This window comes from Oryctolagus cuniculus, chromosome 5 (assembly GCF_964237555.1).
Source record: "Oryctolagus cuniculus chromosome 5, mOryCun1.1, whole genome shotgun sequence".
In the NCBI taxonomy this organism is placed as follows: domain Eukaryota; kingdom Metazoa; phylum Chordata; class Mammalia; order Lagomorpha; family Leporidae; genus Oryctolagus; species Oryctolagus cuniculus.
The window spans coordinates 1903923-1929566 of record NC_091436.1 but is presented as its reverse complement, the minus strand read 5'-3'; the positions used below and the strand labels follow the sequence as shown (position 1 = coordinate 1929566).

Below are 25644 nucleotides of genomic sequence, written 5' to 3'. Positions count from 1 at the left end.
CTCTGCCTCTTGGGGACAGGGAGAGGGGGCGGGCAGTACAGACACAGGGCACTGGGGACACAGTCTGTGGCGGGGACACGCCAGGCTCAGCCGGGCATGTCCCCTGGGGTGTCCAGGAGCCCTTTGCCCCAGCAGTGGTGACTTTGTCTTCTCTTGGTCCTGCCCGGCTCTGCACCCGGCGGTCACTGCCCAGATGAGGGAGGACCCCGTCTGCCTCCACTCACTCTCCCATCCCCGACACTGGCTGGCACCCGCCCAGGGCTCCGGGAGCACTGGGGAGGACACGGAACGCTGAGCCCAGTTTAGGGTCAGAGTCCTGTGCCACGTGTCCCACTGGAAATGATTTCTTTCTTTTTTTTAAATAAAGTTTATTTTGGTGCAAAGCTTTTTCATAATATGCATTTTCCAAGATCTTGTTGAAGATCCCCCCCTTTTAAAATATTTATTTATTTGAAAGTTACACAGAGAGGAGAGGCAGAGAGAAAGAGAGAGAGAGAGAGAGAGAGAGAGAGAGAGAGAGAGGTCTTCCATCCGCTGGTTCACCCCCCAGATGGCTGCAATGGCCAGAGCCGCGCTGATCTGAAGCCAGGAGCCAGGAGCTTCTTCCAGGTCTCCCACGCGGGTGCAGGGGCCCAAGGACTTGAGCCATCTTTTACTGCTTTCCCAGGCCACAGCAGAGAGCTGGATCGGATGTGGAGCAGCCGAGTCCTGAACTGGCACCCACGTGGGATGCTGGCACTGCAGGTGGCGGCTTTTACCCGCTGTGCCACAGCGCCGGCCCCTCGAAATGATTTCTAAGCCACTCGCACCGCGACGTCTGTGTGTGCAGTGAGTGAGCCGTGTGAGGTCGCGGAATCAAGGCATCTGCACTGGCGGTGACTCCGTAAAATAATCGCATTTATTCAGAAACACAGACTCTGCGAGCTTCCAGCAGCCGCAGCTCCGTGTGGCTCTGCCGCTCGCTGCTCATCTGGCGCTGTGTGAGCTCTGCGGGGCGTCTTCAGGAGAACCCACGCAAGGGTCGGCCGTGCCCCAGGCCGGGTCCCAGTGGCCGGCTGCCTTCCCCTCCACTCTGCGTGGCTTGTGGTGAGATGTGGGCGGAGAATCATTAGAACAGAGAAACGCTCCAGAGAAGCGCAGTCACACGTGGCTGTGGCCACATGGGGCAGGCCTGGTTGAGAGCGGGCAGCCGGACGCCCCCGGTGTGTCTTCAGCCCACTCCCCGTTGCGGCCGCACACGGGCCTCACAGGGCCGTCTGCGTGTTCCCCTCCGCGTGGGCTGCCAGCCCTGCAGCCGGCGGCGTGTGCGTCTTCCTGGCCTCCATGCGCTCCACGGTTCCGTAGGCCGCCATGGTCACGGTCAGCACGGCCAGCAGGATGTAGAGCTTGACGCTGACACAGAGGAAGGCGCTGTACCCGAAGGCGGTGACGAAGCCCAGGGCCTCCCAGAGGCGGTAGCCGGCAAAGGCCGCCTCCTTGTGCTTCTCAAACAGGACCCCGTACAGAGCTGCGAGGGAGGCGGGCAGAGGTGCTGCGGTAAACCTGGTGTGCTCCGCCCCACGCCGGGCAGCCGGAACTGCCTCGTCCTGTGGGCATGGGGGAGACTGGGGGACCCCCCGCTCTGGTCCCCTGGCCTGCTCAGGGCAGGGCCGGCCGCCCCATGGGAGCTGCCCCAGACTCGCCCGGGGGCTGGGTCACGTCCACACCAGGGAGCGGAAGTGCGCAATAGAGACCCGGGGGCTGGCAGCCAGCTCCCCCGGGACTGCAGGGACCCATCTGCACAGCACCTGTTATGGACCGACCCGGGGACAGGCCAGAGGACAGATGGACAGGCCACTCCAGAAATGAGAGGCATTCTGGTTTGTTGTTGCTTTTAAGAACTTAATTTCCCCGCTCTGGATTTAAAGTGAATGGTGAGGGTCTCTGCGGTTATCAACTGAGTTTTCTAGAAAACACCCTGGGAATTCGCAGCTGCTGCCGAGAACCAGCGCCCACGGGCCTGCTCCCCGGAGTTCCTGCGCACCTGGGACAGAGCGGACCCGCGTCCAGGAACCCTCGGCTCGGATCCTCCCGGCTGTGAGTGCGCGGTGACCCCACCCGGCCCCGAGTCTGACAATATCAAACATCGGCACTCAGATCCTGCCGGCTTCTGTCCTAAAACTGGATCCATAACCGAGAATCCTGGGAAGGAAATCCAAGCCGCCAGTGTGGACGCTGCCACCGCCGGCCGGTCGGTTAGCCCACGTTGGGTAGTGCGGAGGCCCCGCGCGGCCACGGAAGGAAGCGGACCAGGACACACACGGCCTGGCCTCCTGAGCACTCGGTGGCACAAGCGACTCATGCCAAGCAGACTCGTCAGCCCCCCAGGACGATCTAGCCGAGGCCGAGCAGTGACGACCGCGGTCGCTGCTCGCTGAGCAGCAGGCACCCCCCCCCCCATCCCGTTCCGTGGACTCAGCGCCTCCTGGAGCCACGCGATCCTGAACATTCCGAGTTTCTTCTGCGCCGGCTCTGGGCCTCGGCTGCCTCCCAGCCAGACCCCGGCCGTGGTACGCTCAGGGCCTGATTGCAGGCGCAGGCGCAGGCGCAGGCGGAATTAGAGGCCTGCGAATTCACACCTGCGTCCAAACCAGCCGCGGGCTGCTGGGTGGGAACCACAGGGCGGCCAGAGCACGGGCTGTGCCCCAGGAATGCGGCTCCCAGGTGGTCAGAGGGGAAAGCCAGGGCCCGGCCGGCGCAGCCAGCGCTGCCTTCTAAGACCCGCAGAGGAGGGGCCGGAGGACGCGAACCCCGCCCAGGGAGGAGAGGGCAGGGCCAGGAGTGACCAGTGAGAGGCAGGGAGGAGAGAGAAGGGCCAGGAGTGACCAGTGAGAGGCAGGGAGGGGGGGGCAGGGCCAGGAGTGACCAGTGAGAGGCAGGGAGGGGAGGGCAGGGCCAGGAGTGACCAGTGAGAGGCAGGGAGGGCAGGGCAGGGCCAGGAGTGACCAGTGAGAGGCAGGGAGGGCAGGGCAGGGCCAGGAATGACCAGTGAGAGGCAGGGAGGGGAGGGCAGGGCCAGGGGTGACCAGTGAGAGGCAGGGAGGGCAGGGCAGGGCCAGGGGTGACCAGTGAGAGGCAGGGAGGGGAGGGCAGGGCCAGGGGTGACCAGTGAGAGGCAGGGAGGAGAGGACAGGGCCAGGAGTGACCAGTGAGAGGCAGGGAGGGCAGGGCAGGGCCAGGAGTGACCAGTGAGAGGCAGGGAGGGGAGGGCAGGGCCAGGGGTGACCAGTGAGAGGCAGGGAGGGGGGGCAGGGCCGGGAGTGACCAGTGAGAGGCAGGGAGGGGAGGGCAGGGCCAGGGGTGACCAGTGAGAGGCAGGGAGGGCAGGGCAGGGCCAGGAGTGACCAGTGAGAGGCGGGGGGGGGGCAGGGCCGGGAGTGACCAGTGAGAGGCAGGGAGGGGGGGTGTGGGGAGCAGGCCAGACTAGACTGAGTTACTGGAATTAAGACTTATTCTATGCATCTGCTCTCCCACAATATGGCGCTGGGAGAGAAGTAAACAGCTTCCGCACAGCTGCCTCCAGTTCAACCAATAAACTGTAGGACCTGCTCCTGATTGGAGAGCAGCGTACTCGGCGTGTGGGCAGCCGAGTTGGGATTGGCGGAGGAGGACTATAAAGGAGGAGAGAGACGGCATGCACCGGGAACATCTATGGGGAACATCTAAGGGGAACATCTAGCTGAAGGAACACCTGTGCAGCCCCCGAGAAGAGCCGGCCGGCGGTGTGCCGCTCCCCTGCGGAAGTGGGGAATGTGGCCAGGGGGAACTGCCCTTCCACGGAGGTGGAAGGGATAGTAGCCAACCCGGGAAGAACCAACAGCAAACCCGGGGAGGGCCGAGCAGACAAAAAGAACAGCGCAGGGTCCTGTGTCGTTCCTCCACGAAGAGGGGGAGCGACAGGGGGGCAGGGCCAGGGGTGACCAGTGAGAGGCAGGGAGGGGGGGCAGGGCCGGGAGTGACCAGTGAGAGGCAGGGAGGGGAGGGCAGGACCAGGGGTGACCAGTGAGAGGCAGGGAGGGCAGGGCAGGGCCAGGAGTGACCAGTGAGAGGCAGGGAGGTGGGGCAGGGCCGGGAGTGACCAGTGAGAGGCAGGGAAAGGGGGCAGGGCCAGGGGTGACCAGTGAGAGGCAGGGAGGGGGGGCAGGGCTAGGAGTGACCAGTGAGAGGCAGGGAGGGGGGGCAGGGCCGGGAGTGACCAGTGAGAGGCAGGGAGGGCAGGGCAGGGCCGGGAGTGACCAGTGAGAGGCAGGGAGGGGGGGCAGGGCCAGGGGTGACCAGTGAGAGGCAGGGAGGGGGGCAGGGCCAGGGGTGACCAGCGAGAGGCAGGGGGGGCAGGGCAGGGCCGGGAGTGACCAGTGAGAGGCGGGGGGGGGCAGGGCCAGGGGTGACCAGTGAGAGGCGGGGAGGGGGCAGGGCCGGGGCTGACCAGTGAGAGGCGGGGAGGGGGGCAGGGCCGGGGGTGACCAGCGAGAGGCGGGGGGGGCAGGGCCAGGGGTGACCAGTGAGAGGCAGGGAGGGGAGGGCAGGGCCAGGGGTGACCAGTGAGAGGCAGGGAGGGGAGGGCAGGGCCGGGGGTGACCAGCGAGAGGCGGGGAGGGGGCAGGGCCGGGAGTGACCAGTGAGAGGCAGGGAGGGGAGGGCAGGGCCAGGAGTGACCAGTGAGAGGCGGGGAGGGCAGGGCCAGGGGTGACCAGTGAGAGGCGGGGAGGGGGCAGGGCCGGGGCGGACCAGTGAGAGGCGGGGAGGGCAGGGCCGGGGGGGACCAGCGAGAGGCGAGGAGGGGGGCAGGGCCGGGGCTGACCAGCGAGAGGCGGGGAGGGCAGGGCCGGGGGGGACCAGCGAGAGGCGGGGAGGGCAGGGCCGGGGGGGACCAGCGAGAGGTGGGAGGGGGCAGGGCCGGGGCTGACCAGCGAGAGGCGGGGAGGGGGCAGGGCCGGGGGGGACCAGCGAGAGGCGGGGAGGGCAGGGCCGGGGGGGACCAGCGAGAGGCGGGAGGGGGCAGGGCCGGGGCTGACCAGCGAGAGGCGGGGAGGGGGCAGGGCCGGGGCTGACCAGTGAGAGGCGGGGAGGGGGGGCAGGGCCGGGGGGGACCAGCGAGAGGCGGGAGGGGGGGCAGGGCCGGGGCTGACCAGCGAGAGGCGGGAGGGGGGGCAGGGCCGGGGGGGACCAGCGAGAGGCGGGGGGGGCAGGGCCGGGGCGGACCAGCGAGAGGCGGGAGGGGGGGCAGGGCCGGGGGGGACCAGCGAGAGGCGGGGGGGCAGGGCCGGGGGGGACCAGCGAGAGGCGGGGAGGGCAGGGCCGGGGGGGACCAGCGAGAGGCGGGAGGGGGCAGGGCCGGGGCTGACCAGCGAGAGGCAGGGAGGGGGCAGGGCCGGGGCTGACCAGCGAGAGGCGGGAGGGGGCAGGGCCGGGGGGGACCAGCGAGAGGCGGGGAGGGGGCAGGGCCGGGGCTGACCAGCGAGAGGCGGGAGGGGGGGCAGGGCCGGGGGGGACCAGCGAGAGGCGGCGGCCCGGGCTCGAGACCTGGCTCCGCTTCCGTCTAAACACAAAGGGAGCATCTGAGCACCGCGTCAAGCCGCACAGGCACATCACTGGGTGGTGAGCGGAGCCGAAGCGACATCGCGGCAACTCTGAAGTCCTTGTGCTGTCGGGGTGACAGGTGGGGACCAGGGCTCTGACCGCCAGAGGAGGGTGTGGGGGCACAGGTGGGGGCGGGAGCAGCCCTGGAGCTTGGCGAGAGCCAGGACGTGGGGTGAGCCCTGTGTGTGGTGATAGAAACACAGAGACAGATGCCGATGCAGACGGGTGTGCCCGGGGCAGGCCACACACACACACACGCACACACACACGCACCTACACGCACGCACGCACACTCACACACACGTGCACGCACATGCACACACGCACACATGCACACACACGTGCACGCACACGCACACGCACACACACACGCACACGCACACATGTCCGACTGTCCCTGGAGGGCCCAGTCTCAGGAGCAGGAGCACGGCCAGCCCTCAGATCTTGGTTTTTCACATCATTCTCCCCCAAGAAACGACTGATCCTCGCATGAAGCAGGGAAACACGGATGTGCCTGGAAAGGCCGGCCACGCAGGCAGGAGGACGCACTAGGATGGCCGGCACCACACACCAGGAGCTGGTGTGGCCTGGCGGGGACTGTGGGCGCAAGTAAGGGGCAGAGGGACACTGCGCTGGTGTGGATTCGTGGCCGGAGAAACCAAGGCAGCGCAGAAAGCTCAGATCCTCCACGGGAATTCTCAGTGGTTCCTGTGGCTTCTCCTCCCTGCAGGTGGGGATGACCACCCCCGATGGCTGTCCAGGCTGGAGATCGGCTTTCAAATAATTGAATGAGGAGAGGGAAAAGTGGAACCACTGTTTGAGCAACCTGGCAGGTGCACACTGACCCAGTGGCCACGGTAACGCCTCCGTGGCACTCACACAGCTCTCGGGACACCCACCACAGGAGGGTGAGAAGGGGCTTCCCCCAGCAGTCTTCCTCCCCAGACACACGGCCCCAGCCCACCCCAGTACCCTGCAGAAGCACCAAGGTCATGGAAGCGAGGGAAAATGAGCAGCAGTCAGAGACAGCTATGGAGACGCAGTCTCTACGGGCAGCGTGGTGCCCAGGATGGGTCCCGGGGTAGAAAAAGACATCAGTGGGAACACGAGAAATCCAGGCAAGTCCGGATGGGGACTGGCAAGGTTGGATGAGGTACAGTGAAAGGTGCTTTGGTGCAATGAATGTTGAGATCTGTGCATCGGGGGGCTGGCTTCCAGGCGCTGCCCCCCACAACGCTGGCATCCCATACGGGCGCCAGTTCACGTCTCAGCTGCTCCACTTCCAGTCCAGCTCCCTGCCAATTACGGGAAAGCAACAGAAGACGGCCCAGGTCCCTGGGCCCCTGCCACCCACATGGGAGACCTGGAAGGAATTCCGAGCTCTTGGCTTTGGCCTGGTCCAGCCCTGGCCGTTGTGTCCATTTGGAGAGTGAACCAGCAGATGGAAGCTCTTTTTGTCTCTCTCTGCCTCTCCCTCTTTTCCTCTGCCTTCCAAACAAACAAATCTTTTGAAAAAAGAAATCCATGCCATTATTTTTTGTAGTAATCATTAGCCAAGAACCTCCCGAAATCACCTGCACTTTCTGGAATCTAAAAAACAAGGGTAATGACCTGCTTCAGCCCAGGTCCCCCGGCTGTATCAGACGCCCAGCACTAGGGGGCGCTGGGGACTCTCCTGGTATCTCCGCAGCTCTGCTGCAGATCTGAGATTCTTAAACAAGACGTCTGGGTACAAGGAGGACGGCACACTCTAGTCTGCCGTGTCCACCTCATCTTCCCAGGCTGAGCAGGGTCACGTGACTGAGACCCAGGCTCTCAGCCTTGGACACGGGGACACAGATGAGACACAGGCCACCAGTACAAGAGAAGTCTGACGGACAGAGCCTTTCCGCCCGGAAACAGCCCTGTGGCAGCCCAGGGCAGGGCCTCCGGGCTCGCAGGTCGCCCTGGGGACTGCACCCGTCTTCACTGGCTGTCAGGGTGAGGAAGGGATGGGGCTGATGGGATTCCTGGGTGGGCGGGGCGAGGGTCCACAGGGCTGAGCACTCCCACCCTGGGGGCAGTGTGCACTCTGCACAGAGCTGGGGACCACGTGACCTCAGAAAGAACGGCAGGTTCAGGGGCCGCGGGAGTGCGGCTTGACTTGCCCTCGGAGAGCAGAGTGCCACAGCGCTGCCTTGGGGGGCGGCCAGAGCCACACGCAGCTCCCGGGGTTCCAGGAAGGGAGCCCAGGGCCCTGGGGCGTGGCGGAAACGAAGTGCAAGTGTCCCTCCTCCCCAAGACCCCTGGGGGCTCCAGGAGCAGCTCGCAAAGGCTCAAGAATGCCTGCTTGTGTCTTAGGAGAAAAACATGGCTTTCCCCTGAGCAAAACGCGGAACTCACTCATCCCCTTTCACACCAGCGCCTCTATCCAGAGCTCCCTGACTGGTCAACGGCGGAGCCCAGAGGCCACTGCCGGCCGAGAGCAGAGGAGCCGCCCGTGTCGTGTCTCTGGCCGCGGAGGGAAGGGGAGGTGAGCAGCCGGTTCACTGCTCAGCGAGAGAGGAAAGCTGGCCGGGTTTACTGCCGGCGTCTTTGCCATCGGGAGAGCTGCGGTACAGCGCGGGTGCTTCCTGGGCCCCCATCTCGATTCACCCTAAATACTCAAAATGCACAGCTCGTAGGGCGACAGGCATGGGGTGCTGGGTGAAATCGGGGTCGTTCACGGGGCTGGGGGGACACGGTCTCCGGGTGTGCTCATGTCAGCCTCCTGCCCCGGGCAGGCAATGTGCAGGCCACTGGTTGACGGCTGCCCAGCCAGGAAAGGTCGCGGGAGCCTCTGCTGTGCCCCTCGGAGCCCGAGCCTCCCTCCAGTCCACCCAGGCCCGGACGAGAGGCGAACACAGCTGAGGATGTGGGAGGCGGAGGCAGGCGCCCAGCGTAAGGTGATCCGTTTGCTCCAGGTCCGCGTTAGGGTTCCGAGTGGGCCTCACACACCACCCCCCACAGCCCCCAGCATCCCACATGGCCCCGCCCCCAGCCCCCAGCATCCACCTGCGTGCACACCCCAGCCCAGGCCTGCCTCACGCCCACGTCCGATTCTCTGCCTCCTGCTTCCGTCCCTGGGTCGCAGCGCGTCTCACTGTAGACCCAGGACCCCCAGACCCCTCCCGCGTCTGAGCCCCCTCCTCTGCGACTGCATCCCCCCAGGGAGCCATGCCCTGCTCTCAGCCTCTGCCCGCAGGCTCCAGCCTGGTCTCCCCGACACCCATCGCCGCCCATCCCCCAGACTGGGTGGGGACTTGGCCTGGGTCCTGCAGTTGGCGTGAAAACCTGACTTCTCGCTGCCAGCCAGTCCTCCACGTTCAGGTCACGGGTCACACTGCCAGCAGCAGGCTCTGCAGCCGACCCGCCGGGACCCCGTCATGTCCACCCTGGGCTGCCCCTGTCCCGCCCAGCCCCTGCTCCAGGAGACTGCCCTCAGCGCCCGGCAGGACTTCCCGCCTCTGCCTGCCTCTCCTTCCCGCCACCGTGACCCAGCCGGTGGAGGCTGTGTCACCACGGAGAGAAGGCCACAGGCCCGGAGAACCGTGCTGGTGCCAGGGAAAGGGCCGGGCGGGGACTGGCCGTCTGCACCCGGGCCTGAGCAAGCGCTCTCTGGAAATGTCAGGCAGGACGGGCCCCCCCGCAGCCCCTGCCCGTGGCTGGGGGCCAGGGCTGCCGCCTGGTCCCCGGGGAGGGGGGTGGCCCCCACGGCTGAAGGCGGGGGGCCACGGAGGCGGGCCTGTCCTGGACACTCACCGTTGTTCTGCGTCTGCCACACGGCGTCCGCCAGGCCCCACAGGCCGGCCAAGAGGAAGAAGAGGGCCTGCTGGGCGGGGCGTGGCTTCCAGAGCAGCAGGGCCAGGATGCAGGAGAGCTGGGTGACCGCACCTGGGCCGGGGGGGGGCGCGAGGCCGTGGCCACTCGGCAGGGTGGCCTCCGGCAGGAGCCCCCCCCCGAGCTCTCAGTGACCCTCCGGCCCCTCCCCCACAGGCCCATGCTTGGGTGCCCTCTGTGCCCCCAGCCCCCCGACAGCCCACAGCAAGCAGGGCCTGTACGGGCCAGGGTCAGGTCAGGCCCGGCTCTCTGGGCATCCCAGGGCCCACCCAGAGACAGCCCAGAGGGGGAGTTCATTCCTCTCAAGGGAGGAAGGGGTGGGGGAACGGAGGGTGGGGCAGGCTGGGAGGGGATGGAAGGAGGGGACAGGCTGGGGAGGGGGGATGGGAGGGGAGGGGACAGGCTGTGGAGGGGGAATGGGAGGGTGGGACAGGCTGGGGGGCAGGGGGGACGGAAGGGGGTGGGACAGGCTGTGGAGGGGGGATGGAAGGGGGGACAGGCTGGGGGGCAGGGGGGATGGAAGGGGGGACAGGCTGGGGGGCAGGGGGGATGGAAGGGGGGACAGGCTGTGGAGGGGGGATGGAAGGGAGGGACAGGCTGGGGGCAGGGGGGACGGGAGGGGAGGGACAGGCTGGGGGGCGGGGGGGATGGAAGGGGAGGGGACAGGCTGGGGAAGGGGGACGGGAGGGGAGGGACAGGCTGGGGGGCGGGGGGGCGGCTTCCATCCTGCAGGACGCTCCCGGCTTCAAGCACCCCTCTTAGGTCTCACTCCCCTCTCTGAGCTGCACCCTCTCTGCCGCGGCCCCCAGCCCCAGGGCTGGCCCCCGCGGCCGCCTACCCAGCACGTAGAGCGCCGCCCTGCCTGTGAACTGCGAGATCTTCCCGTAGAGCAGGGAGCACAGCGCGTTGGTGGCCGAGAAGCAGATCATGACGTAGCCCACGGACTGGATGCCCAGGGCGCAGGTGACGTAGGACTGTGGAGGGAGCCGGCGCGTCAGGGAGGCCGCCCGCCGGGCTGCGGCAGGGGGTCTCCGCGCCGTGGGGAGCCCCCGGGGCAAGGCTGGAAGGAAAGGTCCCAGAGAGCGTGGACGGGCACAGCTTTCCCGGTGGCTCCCTTGTCCCGTGTGGCGTCTGTGCGGTGCCCACAGAGCCAGGAGGACCATTCCCCGGGGGGCTGACCATTCCCTGCAGGGGGCAGACGTAGACAACGACAGGGTCGGGGGATCTTGTCACAGCGTGGAAGACACGAGCCCGGGAGCCCCCGAGTCAGGCAGCGCCAGCCGTGCTCCTGTTCCAGGCCGGCAGGACCAGGAGGCCACACCCCCCGCTGCCCGCCTGGTGGGGCCCAGGGGCCGCGTCCAGCACCCCCAGTGGCCTTTCTGGCCCTCCCGCTTACTTGCCAGCACTCAGAGCTCTGCCCAGACTGTGGGGTGAGCCGCACAGCACCTAGATCAGGGAGAGCCCGTCCCGCACGGCCCCGGGGGAGACTCCGAGCGGCTGGGCACCCGCCTCTCATCCCGCTCGGTCCGCAGAAGCCTGGGGTGGGGGACCAGGGGGCAGAAGCTTCCCCTGTGAGGGAGGGGCAGCACCCTGAGGACCCGGGTCACTGGCTCAGCTCTGGCCTGGTGTCTGCAGCCTCCAGAGGGCCGCTGCTGTCACCTGGGACGCAGGATCTGAACTCTCACGGGGCAGAGGGGACCTGGGGACCCGCACCTCCCTGCTGCCCACTCCACAGCAGGGGACGCCTTCGGGGCAGGAGCAGGTGCACCAGAAAGGACCCACTCAGACCCTGCCCGGCCACTCCGGGTCCTGCATCCCTGGGCTTCTCTGCTCCAACCCCTAGAGGGCGCCTGCTTTCCCGCAGCACAGAGCAGTGGTGCCTGGGCAGGGGCAGGCGGTCAGGGCCTGGACGGCCACGTGGGTGTCCGGACGGTCACGCCCAATTCCAGGCGACTGAACACGGCCATTTGCAAGCCTGGGGACGGAAGGTGAGATTCTGCCCGCGTCACACCCATGGCCATTGCGGGTGGGCGCCAGGAACAGCTGCCATTTCGGATCTGGAATTCCCCCACCAGGGCACATGTCAGGCCGGACGTGGCCCTGTGACCCTCTGACGTGGGGATCCCATGGGAGTTGGAGGGGGCCCGGAGCTGAGAGCGTGAGTCAGCTCCGCTGCGGCGGGGCGGGGCGTCCAGGAGCCCGCGGCCCGGGCCAGACGCCTACCCTGGTGTACTCGCCCGAGAGGAAGCCTTGCTGCAGCCCGCTGTAGAGCGGCAGCAGGCTCAGCAGGCACAGGCGCTTGTCCCGGAACAGCCGGAAGGTGGAGAGCAGCGTGGACCAGACAGGCGGCGGCTTCTCCCCTCCCCCGCTCTGTGCCGCGTCTTCTATGGGCTCCAGGAAAACCGCGAGCAGCAGGACGGCCAGGACACCGCTCCCTGCATGGAAAGGAGAGGCCGGGCATCTGGGGGCCAGCACACAGACCCCTGTCCCCGAGCCACAGGGCTCCCTGCGTGGAAGAGAGAGGCCGGGCGTCTGGGGGCCAGCACACAGACCCCTGTCCCTGAGCCAAAGCCAGCCACAGGGCTCCCTGCGTAGAAAGGAGAGGCCAGGCATCTGGGAGCCAGCACACAGACCCCTGTTCCCAAGCCACAGGGCTCCCTGTGTGGAAGGGAGAGGCCGGGCATCTGGGAGCCAGGACACAGACCCCTGTCCCCGAGCCACAGGGCTCCCTGTGTGGAAGGGAGAGGCCGGGCGTCTGAGAGCCAGGACACAGACCCCTGTCCCCGAGCCACAGGGCTCCCTGTGTGGAAGGGAGAGGCCGGGCATCTGGGAGCCAGGACACAGACCCCTGTCCCCGAGCCACAGGGCTCCCTGTGTGGAAGGGAGAGGCCAGGCGTCTGGGGGCCAGCACACAGACCCCTGTCCCCGAGCCACAGGGCTCCCTGCCTGGAAAGGAGAGGCTGGGCGTCTGGGGGCCAGCATACAGACCCCTGTCCCCAAGCCAAAGCCAGCCACAGGGCTCCCTGTGTGGAAGGGAGAGGCCGGGAGTCTGGGGGCCAGCACACAGACCCCTGTCCCCAAGCCACAGGGCTCCCTGCGTGGAAGGGAGAGGGCGAGTGTCTGGGGGTCAGCACACAGACCCCCCCCCCGTCCCCAAGCTGAAGCCACAGGGCTCCCTGTGCCCACCAGGCTCTTGTGGGAGAGCAGACACTGCAGGTCCGCAATGTCCTCGCGGGCATGGAATACGCCTAAGTGGGGAGAATGCCCAGTGTGCTTTGCGCCCTCAGCCATGAGCTGCTTCTCTCGCCCTAAGCCCCGAAGCGAGGTCCACCCACAGATGGTCTTCCTCGGGGCCAACACACCCGGCAAGGGTCCCTGTGCTCGCTCTTTGCTCCAAACCCACTGGGCTGAGCGCCCTGCGGTGGGAGGTGGAGTGTATGAGGGTCTGTCCCAGCGGCAGCGGGACAGCAGGCATTCGCAGGGAAGGACCGAGCAGGCCCCCAGACCACCGGTAAGAAGAGAAAAGCCCGCCATCCCGGGGCACGCGCAGGCAGGGCTGGTCTGCTGCACGGAGAGCACCGGAGGCCGGCCCCGCCCCGCGCGGGGGCTCGAGAGGAAGAAAGCGTGTCTAGGTTTTTCCTGATTGAGTGGGAATTGGTCTCGCTCAGTCCCCTTTGGGCTGGGGGGGGCGCCTACCCGTGTAGATGCCCAGCAGTGTGTAGATCAGACGCTGCGAGGGCTGCTGGGTGCTGTTGCTGGACGCCGTGGCCATCAGACAGTCACTGGCCCCGCAGCTGGCCAGCTGCTCCTCGGGGAGGGACTCTGAGGGCGCAAGCAGGCAGGCGTTAGGACAGAGAGGCCGGGCAGTGCTTGAGCCGCCGTGCCCTGGGCTCACCCCTCCCACGCCCGCTGCCAGTGGACCCTGGGCCGCCGCAGCCACACGGCACGGAGACTGACCTTCAGCCGGCGGCAACGGGCAGAAGAGGGCGGGCACCGGCCCGGGCTTCCCTCCCGCTGCCGCTCTGAGCAAGTGGGCTTGGCCACCGAGCTTCCCAGCGGAGGGGTCTGGGGGCTGGCAACAGAAGCACCAGCCTGAACTAGTCCTGGCCCCGGGATGGTGGCGCCCCTCGTGCCCGGGCCCGGGGCCCTTGTGAGGAGTGAAGAGGTTGGTCCCCTCTGCCCAGCGTGGGCCTCAGGGGGTGCAGCCATCAGACACACACTTTACATGCATGTCTGGGCTCGACTGGAAACCGGCTGGCGGGCCCACTCAGAGGGGACACGAGCAGGGGGAGCCCCTCAGGCCGGAAGAGTCGTGGGCACTCTCCCAGGGGCCACAGTCGCCGGGTGGTTCTCAGTTCCCCCACGGCGGCACCTCTGTCCCAAGAGTCCCCCTGCCCAGCGGGGAACTGTGGACAAGACAGAGCCTCAGACCCCCGCCCCGCGCTGCCGCGGGGGGAGCAGAGGCCCCTGCCCCTGCCCGCAGGCCAGGGCACCGGCAGGTGCGTGCGTGGCGGCTGAGACCCTCCCGCGCTCAGCCCCTTTCCCGTTACCTGCAGTGGGAGTCTGGCCGAACACCAGGGACGAGATCAGGTTGCCCCACACCCCGGACGACTGGAAGACGAGGAAGAAGATGCCGAAGTACTGGTTCACCACATCCTTGCCGAGTTTCCCGGCCCTCTCCGCGTGGGTGTTCCCCAGGACCGTGAGGTAGGTGCTCTGGGCGGACCACAGCGGGGCTGCGCCGAGCCCCAGCAGGATGGAGGTGGGGACCAGCGTGTACCTGCAGGCACAGCACAGGCAGGTGCCTCCTGCCCCCCGCACGCCGGCCCCCGCTGGCGGTCTCATCTCTGGAAGGATCTGAGCCCCCCTCAGCGCCCCTCCTGGCTCAGGTTCACCAGCAGAAGTGAACCGCAAGGCCGGTGAAGCTTCCATGGCTTTGGACACCACACGTTGCTAAGGAGAGACGTTTCTAACAGCCTCACCGTGTGACAACGGTCGATTGATTGGTTGCTGGGACCTTAGCGACAAGCATTCCGATGGACACTGCACTGTCGCAGGGGAAGGGAGCCGTTGAGGCCATCATGTCCCGGGTCACCAGGAAGTGCCCCTCCCTGGCACACATGGTGGGGTCAGTGCTCCCTGGCCACGGCTGGCACCTGATGCCCAGGAGGAAGTCATGGCCGCAGGGCCCGGGCGCCCGCCCCGTGACAGGGTGTGAGGGCCGGGGTGAGGTACAGTTCCGTCCCTGGGTCACACCCCAGCTAAGCCCCCAGAGATGCCTGTCCACTCTCCCTGTCAACGGGCGTCGTTCCAGCCCCTGGTGCAGAGGCAGGGGGAGCCCTGGGACTCAGGGACATGAGCCAACGGGGCGGGGGCAGGACTCGGTGGGAGAAGGGACATGGGACGGAGGCCAGAAACTGAGGGGCACTCGGGGTGCAGGGCGGGGGCGAGGGGCAGGCGCGAGAGAGAGCCTGGCGCCCCTGGGCGGGGGCGGGAGCCGTACCAGCTGGCGTGGAAGTTGCCCAGCGAGAAGGCCACGTAGCCGCACATGGAGACCGCCATGGTCCACTTGCAGCCCAGTTTCCGGATGAGGAGGGGCGGGAGGCAGGTGGAGGAGAGCAGGACCCCGCCGTAGAGCGTGCCGAGCGTGGCCACGCCCAGGCCGGCCTCGCTGTGGAGGCTGCTCTGTGGGGACAGGACAGGGCCGTCAGACGGCGGCTGCTCGGCTGGGCGACCCCGGCACCCTGGCCTGGCCAGAGTCAAGTTGCCGGGAGGGGGGAGTGGGAGAACTGGATCAGCCCGGGCCTTTGCCCTGCTGTGTTGATTTTTCTTTGTTCTGGGGTGAACATTGCACTGGTGGACCCGGGGGCGTCCGTGCGAAGCTGGCGGCACGTCTCTGCAGGGGTCTCTTCGCCACACATGCTGCAAACAGTCGGGCCATCTACAGCCACGTTCACGTGGAAGCAGGGGAAGGGACGTGTGAGCTCCATTTCCCAGGTGGGGGCCAGATCCGCCCGTCAGCGCCCTTGCTCTGTGACCGAGTGACCGTCACAGCGCCTGGTGTGGCCAGCCTGCAGGACGCGCGTGTGCAGGGGAGCACACGGGGGCTTCACTTCACGTGGGACTGCCTCACACGCTCCGTGTGCCTTCCACAGGACCCTCACCTAGGCCCCGCCCGGGCTGCAGACACGCACAGGAGAGGAAGCAGCCGCCCCCTGCAAGACCAGCAGCCCCAGGGGCTCCTGCTGAGGGCGGCACGCAGGCCCCGGCCCGCAGGTGGGGTCCCTGTGGCAGACACACGGGCACCCTGAGCTCCCAGGAGGGAGAAAACACAGCTCCGGGGCCAGCCACGACATCAGGGACCTGGGGACGCCCGGCCCAGCCCTCAGCTCCCAGGCCTCGGGTCAGGGAGAAGGCCGCACAGCAAGCAGGCGGCCAGCGGTCGCCAAGGTCGAGACAAGAGCGGCCACTGCAGCGGGGACAGCAGGGGCGGGCATCCCGGGGCCCGAGGTGGGCGCACGACCAGTGCAGATCACGCAGGGGCTCCCGGGGGCGAGGCCTGTGTCCTGCGGTGCTGAGCTGGGCGGACAGCTGGGAGTCCTGTGGCTCCCTTGGGCCCGGAGAGGCCAGCGGTGGCTGAGGGACCCGGTGGGACCTGGCATCACTCCTTTGCTCCAGCCCATCCTAACAGCGAGGGTCACCCCAGTGGACGCCTGTTTATAGACAGAATGTTCTAGAGCCTGCGGGGGGCGCTGTGGGGCCGCGCCAAGCAGTCGCGTCGGGCCAGGGCCGAGGTCTGGCACTCATCCTGTGCAGGAAGGGATCCCAGAGGTGACAGTGACCCCCACGCGCAGGAGCCCCAGAGGAACTGGACGCCGGTGAGAGCCTTGTGCGTCTCGACCCCCTGCTGTGGCCGCGGAGCCCACGTGGACGCCTGCTGGGCGCAGGGGACGCCCGAGTCGTAGCTACACGCAGGCAGCATGGACAGCTCCATGGACAGCTCCGAGGCCCTCCTCCCCCCTCCAGCATCCCGGGCCACAGGCCAACCCGCGGGCGTGGCTGAGATCCGCGCTCAATCCAGAACTGCCTGTGTCTAAGCTTTCTGACCTCTCACTGCCCCGTCTGGGCCCTGGGGAGCCATCTGTCCCCGCTGCCCGGACCGGCAAGACGGCCTCCTGTGGGCTGGCTGCACGTTGGCCCTGCCGTCTGCGTCCCGGCGGCTCATTCTCCTTCCAGAAGTCCCACACGCATCAACCAACCCAGCCACGAAACAGCCGTGTGCGGCGACAGCACCATGTCCAGGGCAGGCGAGGGCTCTGTGACCCTGGAGCGGAGCAGGGACGCCGCGTCCCCTTCTGCCCCCTTCTGCCCGGCCTTGAGTCAGCACGGCTGTCACTCGTTCCGTGAGTCTCACACAAAGCAGGCCCAGGGGCTGCCTTCTGCCCTCCCCTTGCCTAAGGACCCCTGGGGCTTTGCTCCCAGACTGGAAGGAATCAGCCTCAGGACACCTGCCTTGGAGGTGAGCTCAGGTCCAGCAGGGCCAGTGACCACGCCCCAGGCCACACGTGGCTCAGATCTGAGGAGGAGCCAGTGCCGGTAAATAGTTCGCACTGCAGACTAAGTTGTGCGCAGCGCAGGTGTGGACTGTGCGAGGGCCAGTGAGATTCCACGGATAAATTCACAGTGCTCCCGGCCACGGCCCGGCAGGCTGCAACCGAGGACTCCACGGTGCCGTCCCTGTGTCCCCCGGGTCTCGTCGCCCCTGGGACGCGAGGCCCCGGCTCTCTTGCCAGGGTCACACAGGGTATGCTGCCGGCAATCCTGCCAGAACGTGGGTGGGGCGTGGCAGCTGGGAGGGCGACAAGAAGCCCCCTCCTTGGCTGCCCGAGGCCGTGGGCATCCGTGCACGGGGAGGGGGATCAGAGGTCAGGCTGCTGGTCGTCCACTTACCTGCAGATTCTGCAGACCCCCGTAGGCCGTGAAGAGCAGCAGGAACCCAGACGACACCACGAGGATGTTCCTCAGAGCCGGCTCCATCGGGCTGCGGCGGCACCGACCAGCAGCCCACACGCGGCTGCCACGCTCCCTGGAAGAGAGCAGCGCAGTCAGGGACGGGCAGCGCACAGGAAGCCGCGTTCTCTGGGTCTGGGTTAGAAGTGAGTCATCTCGGCTGCCCTGGTTAATGAGTGCGGCTGTGCTGACCCCGGGCCCGGGCCGCGCTGCTGCTCGTCCACCCTCCGGGACGCAGGACGCCGCTGCTCCAGCTTGGATGTCCTGTGGGGCGGTGATGGGGCCACATTTTACACGCACGTCCCACGGGGTCACATGCTATACATGCGTCCCACGGCGTCCGCTCTGAGGAGCTGGCGGCGGTGCTGGGCGGGGTGGACTTCAGTCTGGCACAGCGCGAGGATCCACTTCAGGGATGTGAGTGCCCCTGGGAAAGAGCTGCCGGGCTGTTAAGCTCCCACGGCCAAAGTCTCCGCGTTGCAAAGGTTATGTGGTTTTACAGCACCGCACAGATTAAAACCACAGAGTGTAGTACTTTGCACAGCACTTGACGCGTGTCCGTCTGCCGCATGGGACTCTGCACGCGTGCCGCTAGGCAGGACAGGAAGGCGTGCATAGGACTCCTGCGTGGCTTAGCGTTTTAGGTGTAGGATGGCGCTGGCCGCGTGAGGCAGCTCAGCTTTGAAATGCGGCTGCTGCATCGGAGGAACGCAGTTCTCCTTTTTTTTTTTAATTAAGATCGACTTATGTATTTGAAAGGCAGAGTTACTCAGAAAGGGAGAGAGAGCGTCTATCTCCTGGCTCACTCCTCAGATGGTCACAACAGTCAGGCCTGGGCCAGGCCAAAGCCAGGAGCCAGGAGCTTCCTCCAGGTCTCCCAGGTGGGTGCAGGGGCCCAAGCACTTGGGCCATCTTCTGCTGTTTTCCCAGGCCACAGCAGAGAGCTGGATCGGAAGTGGAGCAGCCGGGACTTGAGCCAGCGCCCACATGGGATGCCAGTGTTGCAGGTGGTGGCTTTACCTGCTACGCCACAGCGCCGGCCCCAGGGAACTGAATTCTTAGCCAGCCCTGGCTGTTGTGGCCATTTGGAGCGTGAACCAGAGGATGGAAGATCTCCATTCTCTCTCTCTCTCTCTCTTTCTCTCTCTCCTTCCCTCCCTCCCTCCCTCCCTCCCTATCATTCTGCCTTTCAGATAAGTCTTTAAAAATAAGCTTATTTTAATGGAAATGAACTTGAAATCCAACCATTTGACAGGTCTTTAAAAAGTTCAAGGAAATGTATATTACAAACAAGTTCTCGGGGATTTCAAAGGAAGATTTTTGTACTGAAACTTTTCATCCCAAACTCCACAGACTGCTGCAAGATCCCTCATTTGTGCTTAGCTGGGAAAGCACGGAACGTTCTAGAAACCCAGGTGCCGTCTTGACTTACAAAGCAGCTTTCCCACGGGGAGCCGGGAGCCCGGGCTGGCCAGCTTCCCCGAGGCTGAGGCTGACGTCAGGCGTAAATGTGTCCCAAGTTCGAACGTCTCCCCCTAGTTAGCATCAGCGTCTGTTCTGCCTCAGCTAGGGGAAGACCCTTTTGTCCATCTGCTCTCTCTCAACACCACTTCCTGGGTGTCCAGGTGGAAGCCATGTGTGGCTGCAGACGGAACGTTCCAGAAAACCCCGGGCCAGGCACAGCACGAGCGGCCTTAGCAGCCGCTGGATGCCACTGCTTTGCCAGCCACCACTGCGTCTGCGAGAGGCTCCCAGCTTTTCTGCACAATCAGTGAATTTCCTGCTAAGAAGCTAACGGTTGGGGCCGGCGCTGTGGCTTAGTAGGTTAAGCAGCTGCCTGCGCCGGTTCGAATCCCAGCTGCTCCACTCTCCATCCAGCTCTCTGCTGTGGCCTGGGAAAGCAGTGGAAGATGGCCCAAGTGCTTGGGCCCCTGCGTGGGAGACCTGGACCTGGAAGAAGCTCCTGGCTCCTGGCTTCAGATGGGTGCAGCTCCGGCCGTTGTGGCCACTTGAAGAGTGAACCAGTGGATGGAAGATCTCTCTCTCTCTCTCTCTCTCTGCCTCGCCTCTCTGTAACTCTGCCTCTTGAAAAAATAAATAAATATTAAAAAAAAAAAAGCTAAAAGTTGCCCTTAATTTAAGGGAAACCTCATCAACGGTTGCTCTTTTAAACAAAATCCTCTTGTAAGCAGATTAATATTAATTTTCTTGCCATTTAAATCTGAAATCTGTTAATAAAAGCAGCACTGAATAAACTCAAATGTGTTCTATTCATTTGCATTTTTTTTCAGTTTATTTTATTTGTTTGAATGGCAGAGAAAGGGAGAGATCTTGCATCCGCTGGTCCATGACAGCCGGGGCTGGGCCAGGCCAGAGAGAGGAGCCGAGACGCAGCCCAGGCCTCCCGCGTGAGCGTCGGGGCCCTGCTGCCCATTAGCAGGAAGCTGCGGCAGAGGCCGAGGTGCGCTCCTGTCCGGTCCCGGGCACTCCCACGGGGGGTGCGGGTGCCCCCGCGGCGGCTTAGCCCACTGCACCCAGCGCCCACTCCACAGCTGGAAAGCGTGTGCAGGCGCAGTGGGACCTGGGATTCCTCACACTCTGCAAGTGAACGGCTCACTGGGCTCACTGGCTCTGTCCACAGGAGAGCAGGCCACAGGAGCACCTGGCTGGGAGTCCCCCCTCACAAGTGCCCAGAGCATCAGAAAGGGCGGGGCAGGGGCCGTGACGGCGGCCCCCTGCAGGACGGACACCTCTGCAGCCCCCGGGGAGGCTCGTGGACCCGGCTGACCCTCTGCGAGGGGCTGCCCAGGTCCAGGGCCTGGCGGGGACCCCACGGCCGAGCCCCACAGGCGGAAACTCGGTTAACATGGCCCTCCCCTCCCGAGAGTCTGGCGCAGGCTCAGCCCGCCAAAGCCTCCGTCACAGAGCCAGGCGATGCCTGCGTTGAGTCTACAGAGCCGTGGCCAAGGCACACGGTCCCCTGGGCAGCTCACGGTCCCCCGGGGCAGCTCACTGGGCTTGGCCTCTCCTTGCCGACACCAACAGCGCCAACAGAGTCCCAGCTCACAGGGGCTGTCTGCCGCTCTCGTGTGCAGATGGATGGCGGAGGTACCTGGTGTAGGACCCCCGTGTGTGCGTGCACACGCGCACACACACGTGCAGACACGCACCTTTTGCTGCTTTAATGTGCAGATCCCTTCCCCTTCCCAGCAAGCCTTGTTCCGCCTGAGCTGTAGAGCGGACCTGAGGAGCCCTCCACAGTGACTGGGTGGCAGGGGGCCTTGGTCTCTTGGGGCTGATTCTAGCGGGGGAGGCAGCAGAGAGACCACACACAGATACAGCAGGGGGCGAGGTCGGAGGACGGGGGCGAGGTAGGAGGACGGGGGGAGAGATAGGATGGACGGGGGTGAGGTAGGATGGACGGGGGCGAGGTAGGATGGACGGGGGTGAGGTAGGACGGACGGGGGCGAGGTAGACGGACGGGGGTGAGGTAGGACGGACAGGGGTGAGGTAGGACGGACAGGGGCGAGGTAGGACGGACAGGGGCGAGGTAGGACGGACGGGGGGGGTGAGGTAGGACAGACGGGGGCGAGGTAGGACGGACAGGGGCGAGGTAGGACGGACGGGGCGAGGTAGGACGGACAGGGGCGAGGTAGGACGGACGGGGCGAGGTAGGACGGACAGGGGGCGAGGTAGGACGGACGGGGGCGAGGTAGGACGGACGGGGGCGAGGTAGACGGACGGGGGCGAGGTAGACGGACGGGGGCGAGGTAGGACGGACGGGGGCGAGGTAGGACGGACGGGGCAAGGTAGGACGGACAGGGGTGAGGTAGGACGGACGGGGGGCGAGGTAGGACGGACGGGGGAGAGGTAGGACGGACGGGGGCGAGGTAGGACGGACGGGGGGGGGGGGGTGAGGTAGGACAGACGGGCGCACGCGCACACCAGCCCCACCCCCACGGCAGTGCCCCAGCGCAGCTCTCTGGTCAGCGGAACTGGAAGTCCCAGTTCTGCAGGTGCCCAGGAAGCCCACGCCGTGCGGCTGGGCTCGGCCAGGTTCCAGCTTAGCGCTGAGGAGGGAGGGCCGCACAGGGCCGGAGGCGGCTGGCCACGGCGCCCAGGCCAGGAGCGGAGTCGGGGCTGCGCGGCGGCGCTCCGGGCGTGTTTGCCATCGACCCTCTTGTCTGCCTGCAAAGCTGCAGCGACGCGAGGGTTGGACAGACTCCAAGTGGCCTTGGCCCCCACAACACACAGCCTCCATAGAGCCTGAGCTTTGTCCCCAGGCTAGGGAACGCCACGTGGGTGGCCTTTTTACCTAGCTGCGTGGCCTCCTCTGCTCCCGTCCCGCCTCAGGTGTTGGAGCGCGACCGACCGCGGCCGAGACGCTTCCCAGGCCCGCCCGGAAGCAGGGGCTCCTGGAACACTACTTTGGGAAACCGTTGTGCAACACCTGTCGTGACGTCGGCAGGTGGCAAAGGGGTGGTTTAGAAAGTGCAGCTGTCTCAGCACCTCCCACGTCACTGTCTTTGAGAGAGAGCTGGGGGCGGAGCTGCAGAAAGAGGGAGGGGCGGAGCCCCGGACGGGAGGAACCGAGAACCATGAAAATCATACACACACGTGTGTGCGAGTGTGCGTCTGTGCATGTGTCACGCAATAATTAATGTGCTTAAACTGTAGGTTCTATTTACTGGCTGAGAGAGAGAGAGAGCGAGAGAGCGAGCGAGCATCAGCTCCCACGTGAAGGTTCACCCCCTAGATGCCCACAGCCATCAGGATCGGGCCAGGCTGAAGCCAGGAGCGTGACTCAATCTAGCTCTGAGCCAGCATGGCTGCCCCCCCCCCGGGTCCGCAGGAGCAGGGAGCCGGAGTCGGCAGCCGGAGCCGGGCCTGGGACTCGGCATGCTGATGTGGCGTGCTGCCTTCCTCACCGCTGGGCTGAACACCGACTCCCCTAACAACCAAGACTTCTTGCGTAGGAAGTTGTCTCACCCAGAAGTCTGATTTTACACGGAAATACCGCGTTATTCGTGTCCCCCGGGCCTCGGTGAAGCACCCCGGCACTCGGGGGGCAAGTGCAGGGGGGCATGGCGGTGGGGCAGCCGCCCCGCCCTGCGCTTCTGTCGGCCTGACCTCCGGCCCCTCCTCCCCGCAGAACCACTCAGGCAGCCCCGTGGGCACGGCCACCGCGAGCCACTGGGAGCCGCCGCTTCAGCTCAGTCTCGCCTCCCACCACCGGGCAGCTCCTTTCCGCCTGACCTGCTTGCGGCGTGGCTGGGCCAGCGGGACGCGGTGCAGCTCCGGAGTCCTACGCCCCAGGTGCAGGGTGATGAGTGACCACCACAGCCAGCCACGGCCCCCATGGCCCCGGGGCTGCCCTTGGGGCAGCCAGCAGGACTGGGCTCTGCCCCCGCCCGGCCATCCTCCGAGGCCTTTCCTGGGTGAACGCCTGCTCCGCCCCCTCGGCTGCCTCTTCCCGGTGCTGCCTCCTGCCACGGGAGGGGGAGGGGGCGGCTCCCGCTGCTCGGCGAGGAGGAGTCAGGCCAGGACCTGGAGTTCTGTGCTCACAGCCTGTTGCTCCAGGGGTTGCCTTCGGGGCTCCAGGGCCTGCCCCTGTCCAACAGTCTGTGACCAGCCGCCCACGGGCCTCTGCAGATAGCCGGTCCCTGCGTGTCCTCAGAGGCGCCCAGCGTCTCCAGGGGCCCCCGTGGGCAGCACGGAGCTCAGGCCAGGGCCCTTCCGGGGGATATGGGCCAAGGGCGGGCACTCCGAGCAAAGCCGTGTTGTTCTGAGTGATGGCCCGTGTCCGTGCTCGTCCCTCCCGCCGCGTGTGGTAAGGGGCGGTGTGAATTGTGTATGTCCAGCAGCCCAAAGCCGTGGCGCGGCCACAGTGCCAGTGGGGCATGTTCTGTGAAATCACAATGCAGCATAGCCACTCCATGGGGGGGGGTCTCCTCCTGCTCTCCCCCCCCACCCCACCCCCCAGAGCTCCAGCAAACAAAGGGACAGGGAGCAGAGGAGACAAGACAGACCTGGTAGCTCACAGAGGGGCCCACAGGGGTGTGCCTTACCCACGGGGGCGCCCACAGGGATGTGCCTGGCTGCCCACGGGGGCGCCCAGAGTGTGCCTGCCTACCCACGGGGGTGTGCCTGGCCGCCCCTCGGGACCTGAGCCCAGGGGACAGACACAGCTGGGACTCCGGATGGAATGAGAGAGACGTTCACCTGGGTGTGGGAAACTGGAATCCTTGCCGAGGCTTTGATCCTTTGAGGAAGCCTAGGTTAGGAAATCCTCCCTGGGCGAGTCCCATGTGCCCCTGTGCCGCCTGCTCCTGGCCCAGAACCGGGGATGCCAGCCCCTCCGGGAAGCTCCCCAGGATTCGAGCCTGCTTCAAGGCCTTCGTGCCCTGACTGCCGAGTGTGCCAGGCTCCCGCAGTGCCCTGAGCCCCAGCCTTCTCCTGCATTCACACTTGCCTGTAGTTAACCTGAGCTCGGCCCAAGGCTGCGCCCTGCACGCCCACAGTGCTGCTGAGAGACCCCGGGCAGGCGGCTCTGAGGCCACCAGGGCCCCAGGCTCCTTCTCTCTGGCCCCATCCTCACCTGGGGCCCACACTTCCCACTCAGGGAACACAGAGGCAGCAGGAAGGAGGGGCCCCGGGAACACTGTGCCCCAACATCCCGGACCCTTCCTGGATGTGCCACACACGGCTCGGGTTTGTGGGCAGAATCGGTCTCAGGATGCCTGGCGGGGAGGGACATGGGGAAGGTGGGGGCCAAAGGCTCTGCTGACAGGGAGCCCCTCTTGCTGCAGCAGCCGAGAGGGAAACACGGGGGGCAGGGGCATCGGTGCCTGGGGAGAGCTTTCCCACCTGCACACACACAGGGAGAGCTGTCTCACCTGCACACACAGGGAGAGCTGTCCCACCTGCACACCAGGGAGACCTGTCTCACCTGCACACACAGGGAGAGCTGTCTCACCTGAACACACACAGGGAGAGCTGTCTCACCTGCACACACACAGGGAGAGCTGTCTCACCTGAACACACACAGGGAGAGCTGTCTCACCTGCACACACACAGGGAGAGCTGTCTCACCTGCATACCAGGGAGAGCTGTCTCACCTGCACACACACAGGGAGAGTGTTCTCACCTGCACACACAGGGAGAGCTGTCTCACCTGCACACACAGGGAGAGTTGTCTCACCTGCACACACAGGGAGAACTGTCTCACCTGCACACACACAGGGAGAGCTGTCTCACCTGCACACACACAGGGAGAGTTGTCTCACCTGCACACACAGGGAGAACTGTCTCACCTGCACACACACAGGGAGAGCTGTCTCACCTGCACACACACAGGGAGAGCTTTCCCACCTGCACACCAGGGAGAACTGTCTCACCTGCATACACACAGGGAGAGCTGTCTCACCTGCACACACACAGGGAGAGCTGTCTCACCTGCACACACAGGGAGGGGAGAGCTGTCTCACCTGCACACACAGGGAGAGCTGTCTCACCTGCACACACACAGGGAGAGCTTTCCCACCTGCACACACACAGGGAGAGCTGTCTCACCTGCACACCAGGGAGAGCTTTCCCACCTGCACACACACAGGGAGAGCTGTCTCACCTGCACACACACAGGGAGAGCTGTCTCAGCTGCACACACACAGGGAGAGCTGTCTCACCTGCACACACAGGGAGAGCTGTCTCACCTGCACACACACAGGGAGAGCTGTCTCACCTGCACACACACAGGGAGAACTGTCTCACCTGCACACACAGGGAGAGCTGTCTCACCTGCACACACAGAGGGAGAGCTGTCTCACCTGCACACACACAGGGAGAGCTGTCTCACCTGCACACACACAGGGAGAGCTGTCTCACCTGCACACACAGGGAGAGCTGTCTCACCTGCACACACAGAGGGAGAGCTGTCTCACCTGCACACACACAGGGAGAGCTGTCTCACCTGCACACACACAGGGAGAGCTGTCTCACCTGCACACACACAGGGAGAGCTGTCTCACCTGCACACACACAGGGAGAACTGTCTCACCTGCACACACAGGGAGAGCTGTCTCACCTGCACACACACAGGGAGAGCTGTCTCACCTGCACACACAGGGAGAGCTGTCTCACCTGCACACACAGAGGGAG

General features: G+C 65.7%; 1 protein-coding gene and 1 long non-coding RNA gene across 5 annotated transcripts; one reads left to right on the top strand and one right to left on the bottom strand.

Annotated features, from left to right (window-relative positions):
- Positions 1-343: 343 nt before the first annotated feature.
- Positions 344-23173, bottom strand: UNC93A (unc-93 homolog A). Its single transcript, XM_070074586.1, has 9 exons — positions 22744-23173; positions 17428-17563; positions 14981-15162; positions 14028-14257; positions 13174-13299; positions 11701-11912; positions 10316-10451; positions 9400-9531; positions 344-1507 (listed from the first exon to the last, which is right to left on the bottom strand). The coding sequence occupies exons 1-9, from the start codon at positions 22845-22847 to the stop codon at positions 1245-1247; spliced, it is 1521 nt and encodes a 506-aa protein (XP_069930687.1). The 5' UTR covers positions 22848-23173; the 3' UTR covers positions 344-1244.
- LOC138849772 (uncharacterized) lies at positions 5379-16203 on the top strand. 4 transcript variants are annotated; one of them, XR_011388914.1, is made up of 7 exons: positions 5385-5698; positions 6350-7599; positions 8021-8131; positions 8382-8543; positions 14034-14184; positions 15360-15474; positions 15633-16203. It is a non-coding gene; the product is annotated as an uncharacterized lncRNA (long non-coding RNA). The 4 variants fall into 4 exon arrangements; XR_011388916.1 differs by having other exon boundaries at positions 5379-5698; positions 6350-6527; positions 8021-8543; XR_011388915.1 differs by having other exon boundaries at positions 5383-5698; positions 8021-8543; positions 15380-15474.
- Positions 23174-25644: the final 2471 nt, after the last annotated feature.

Bases quoted from the DNA above. Each gene is read 5' to 3' on its own strand.
- UNC93A (XM_070074586.1), bottom strand. From the start codon at position 22,847: ATGGGGGCCGTGGCTGGCTGTGGTGGTCACTCATCACCCTGCACCTGG. The intron at 17,564-22,743 runs GTCAGGCGGAAA...GCTCTCTTCCAG, and splicing joins CCCAGCCACGCCGCAAGCAG to GGAGCGTGGCAGCCGCGTGT. The intron at 15,163-17,427 runs GTAAGTGGACGA...CTGTCCCCACAG, and splicing joins GGGGTCTGCAGAATCTGCAG to AGCAGCCTCCACAGCGAGGC.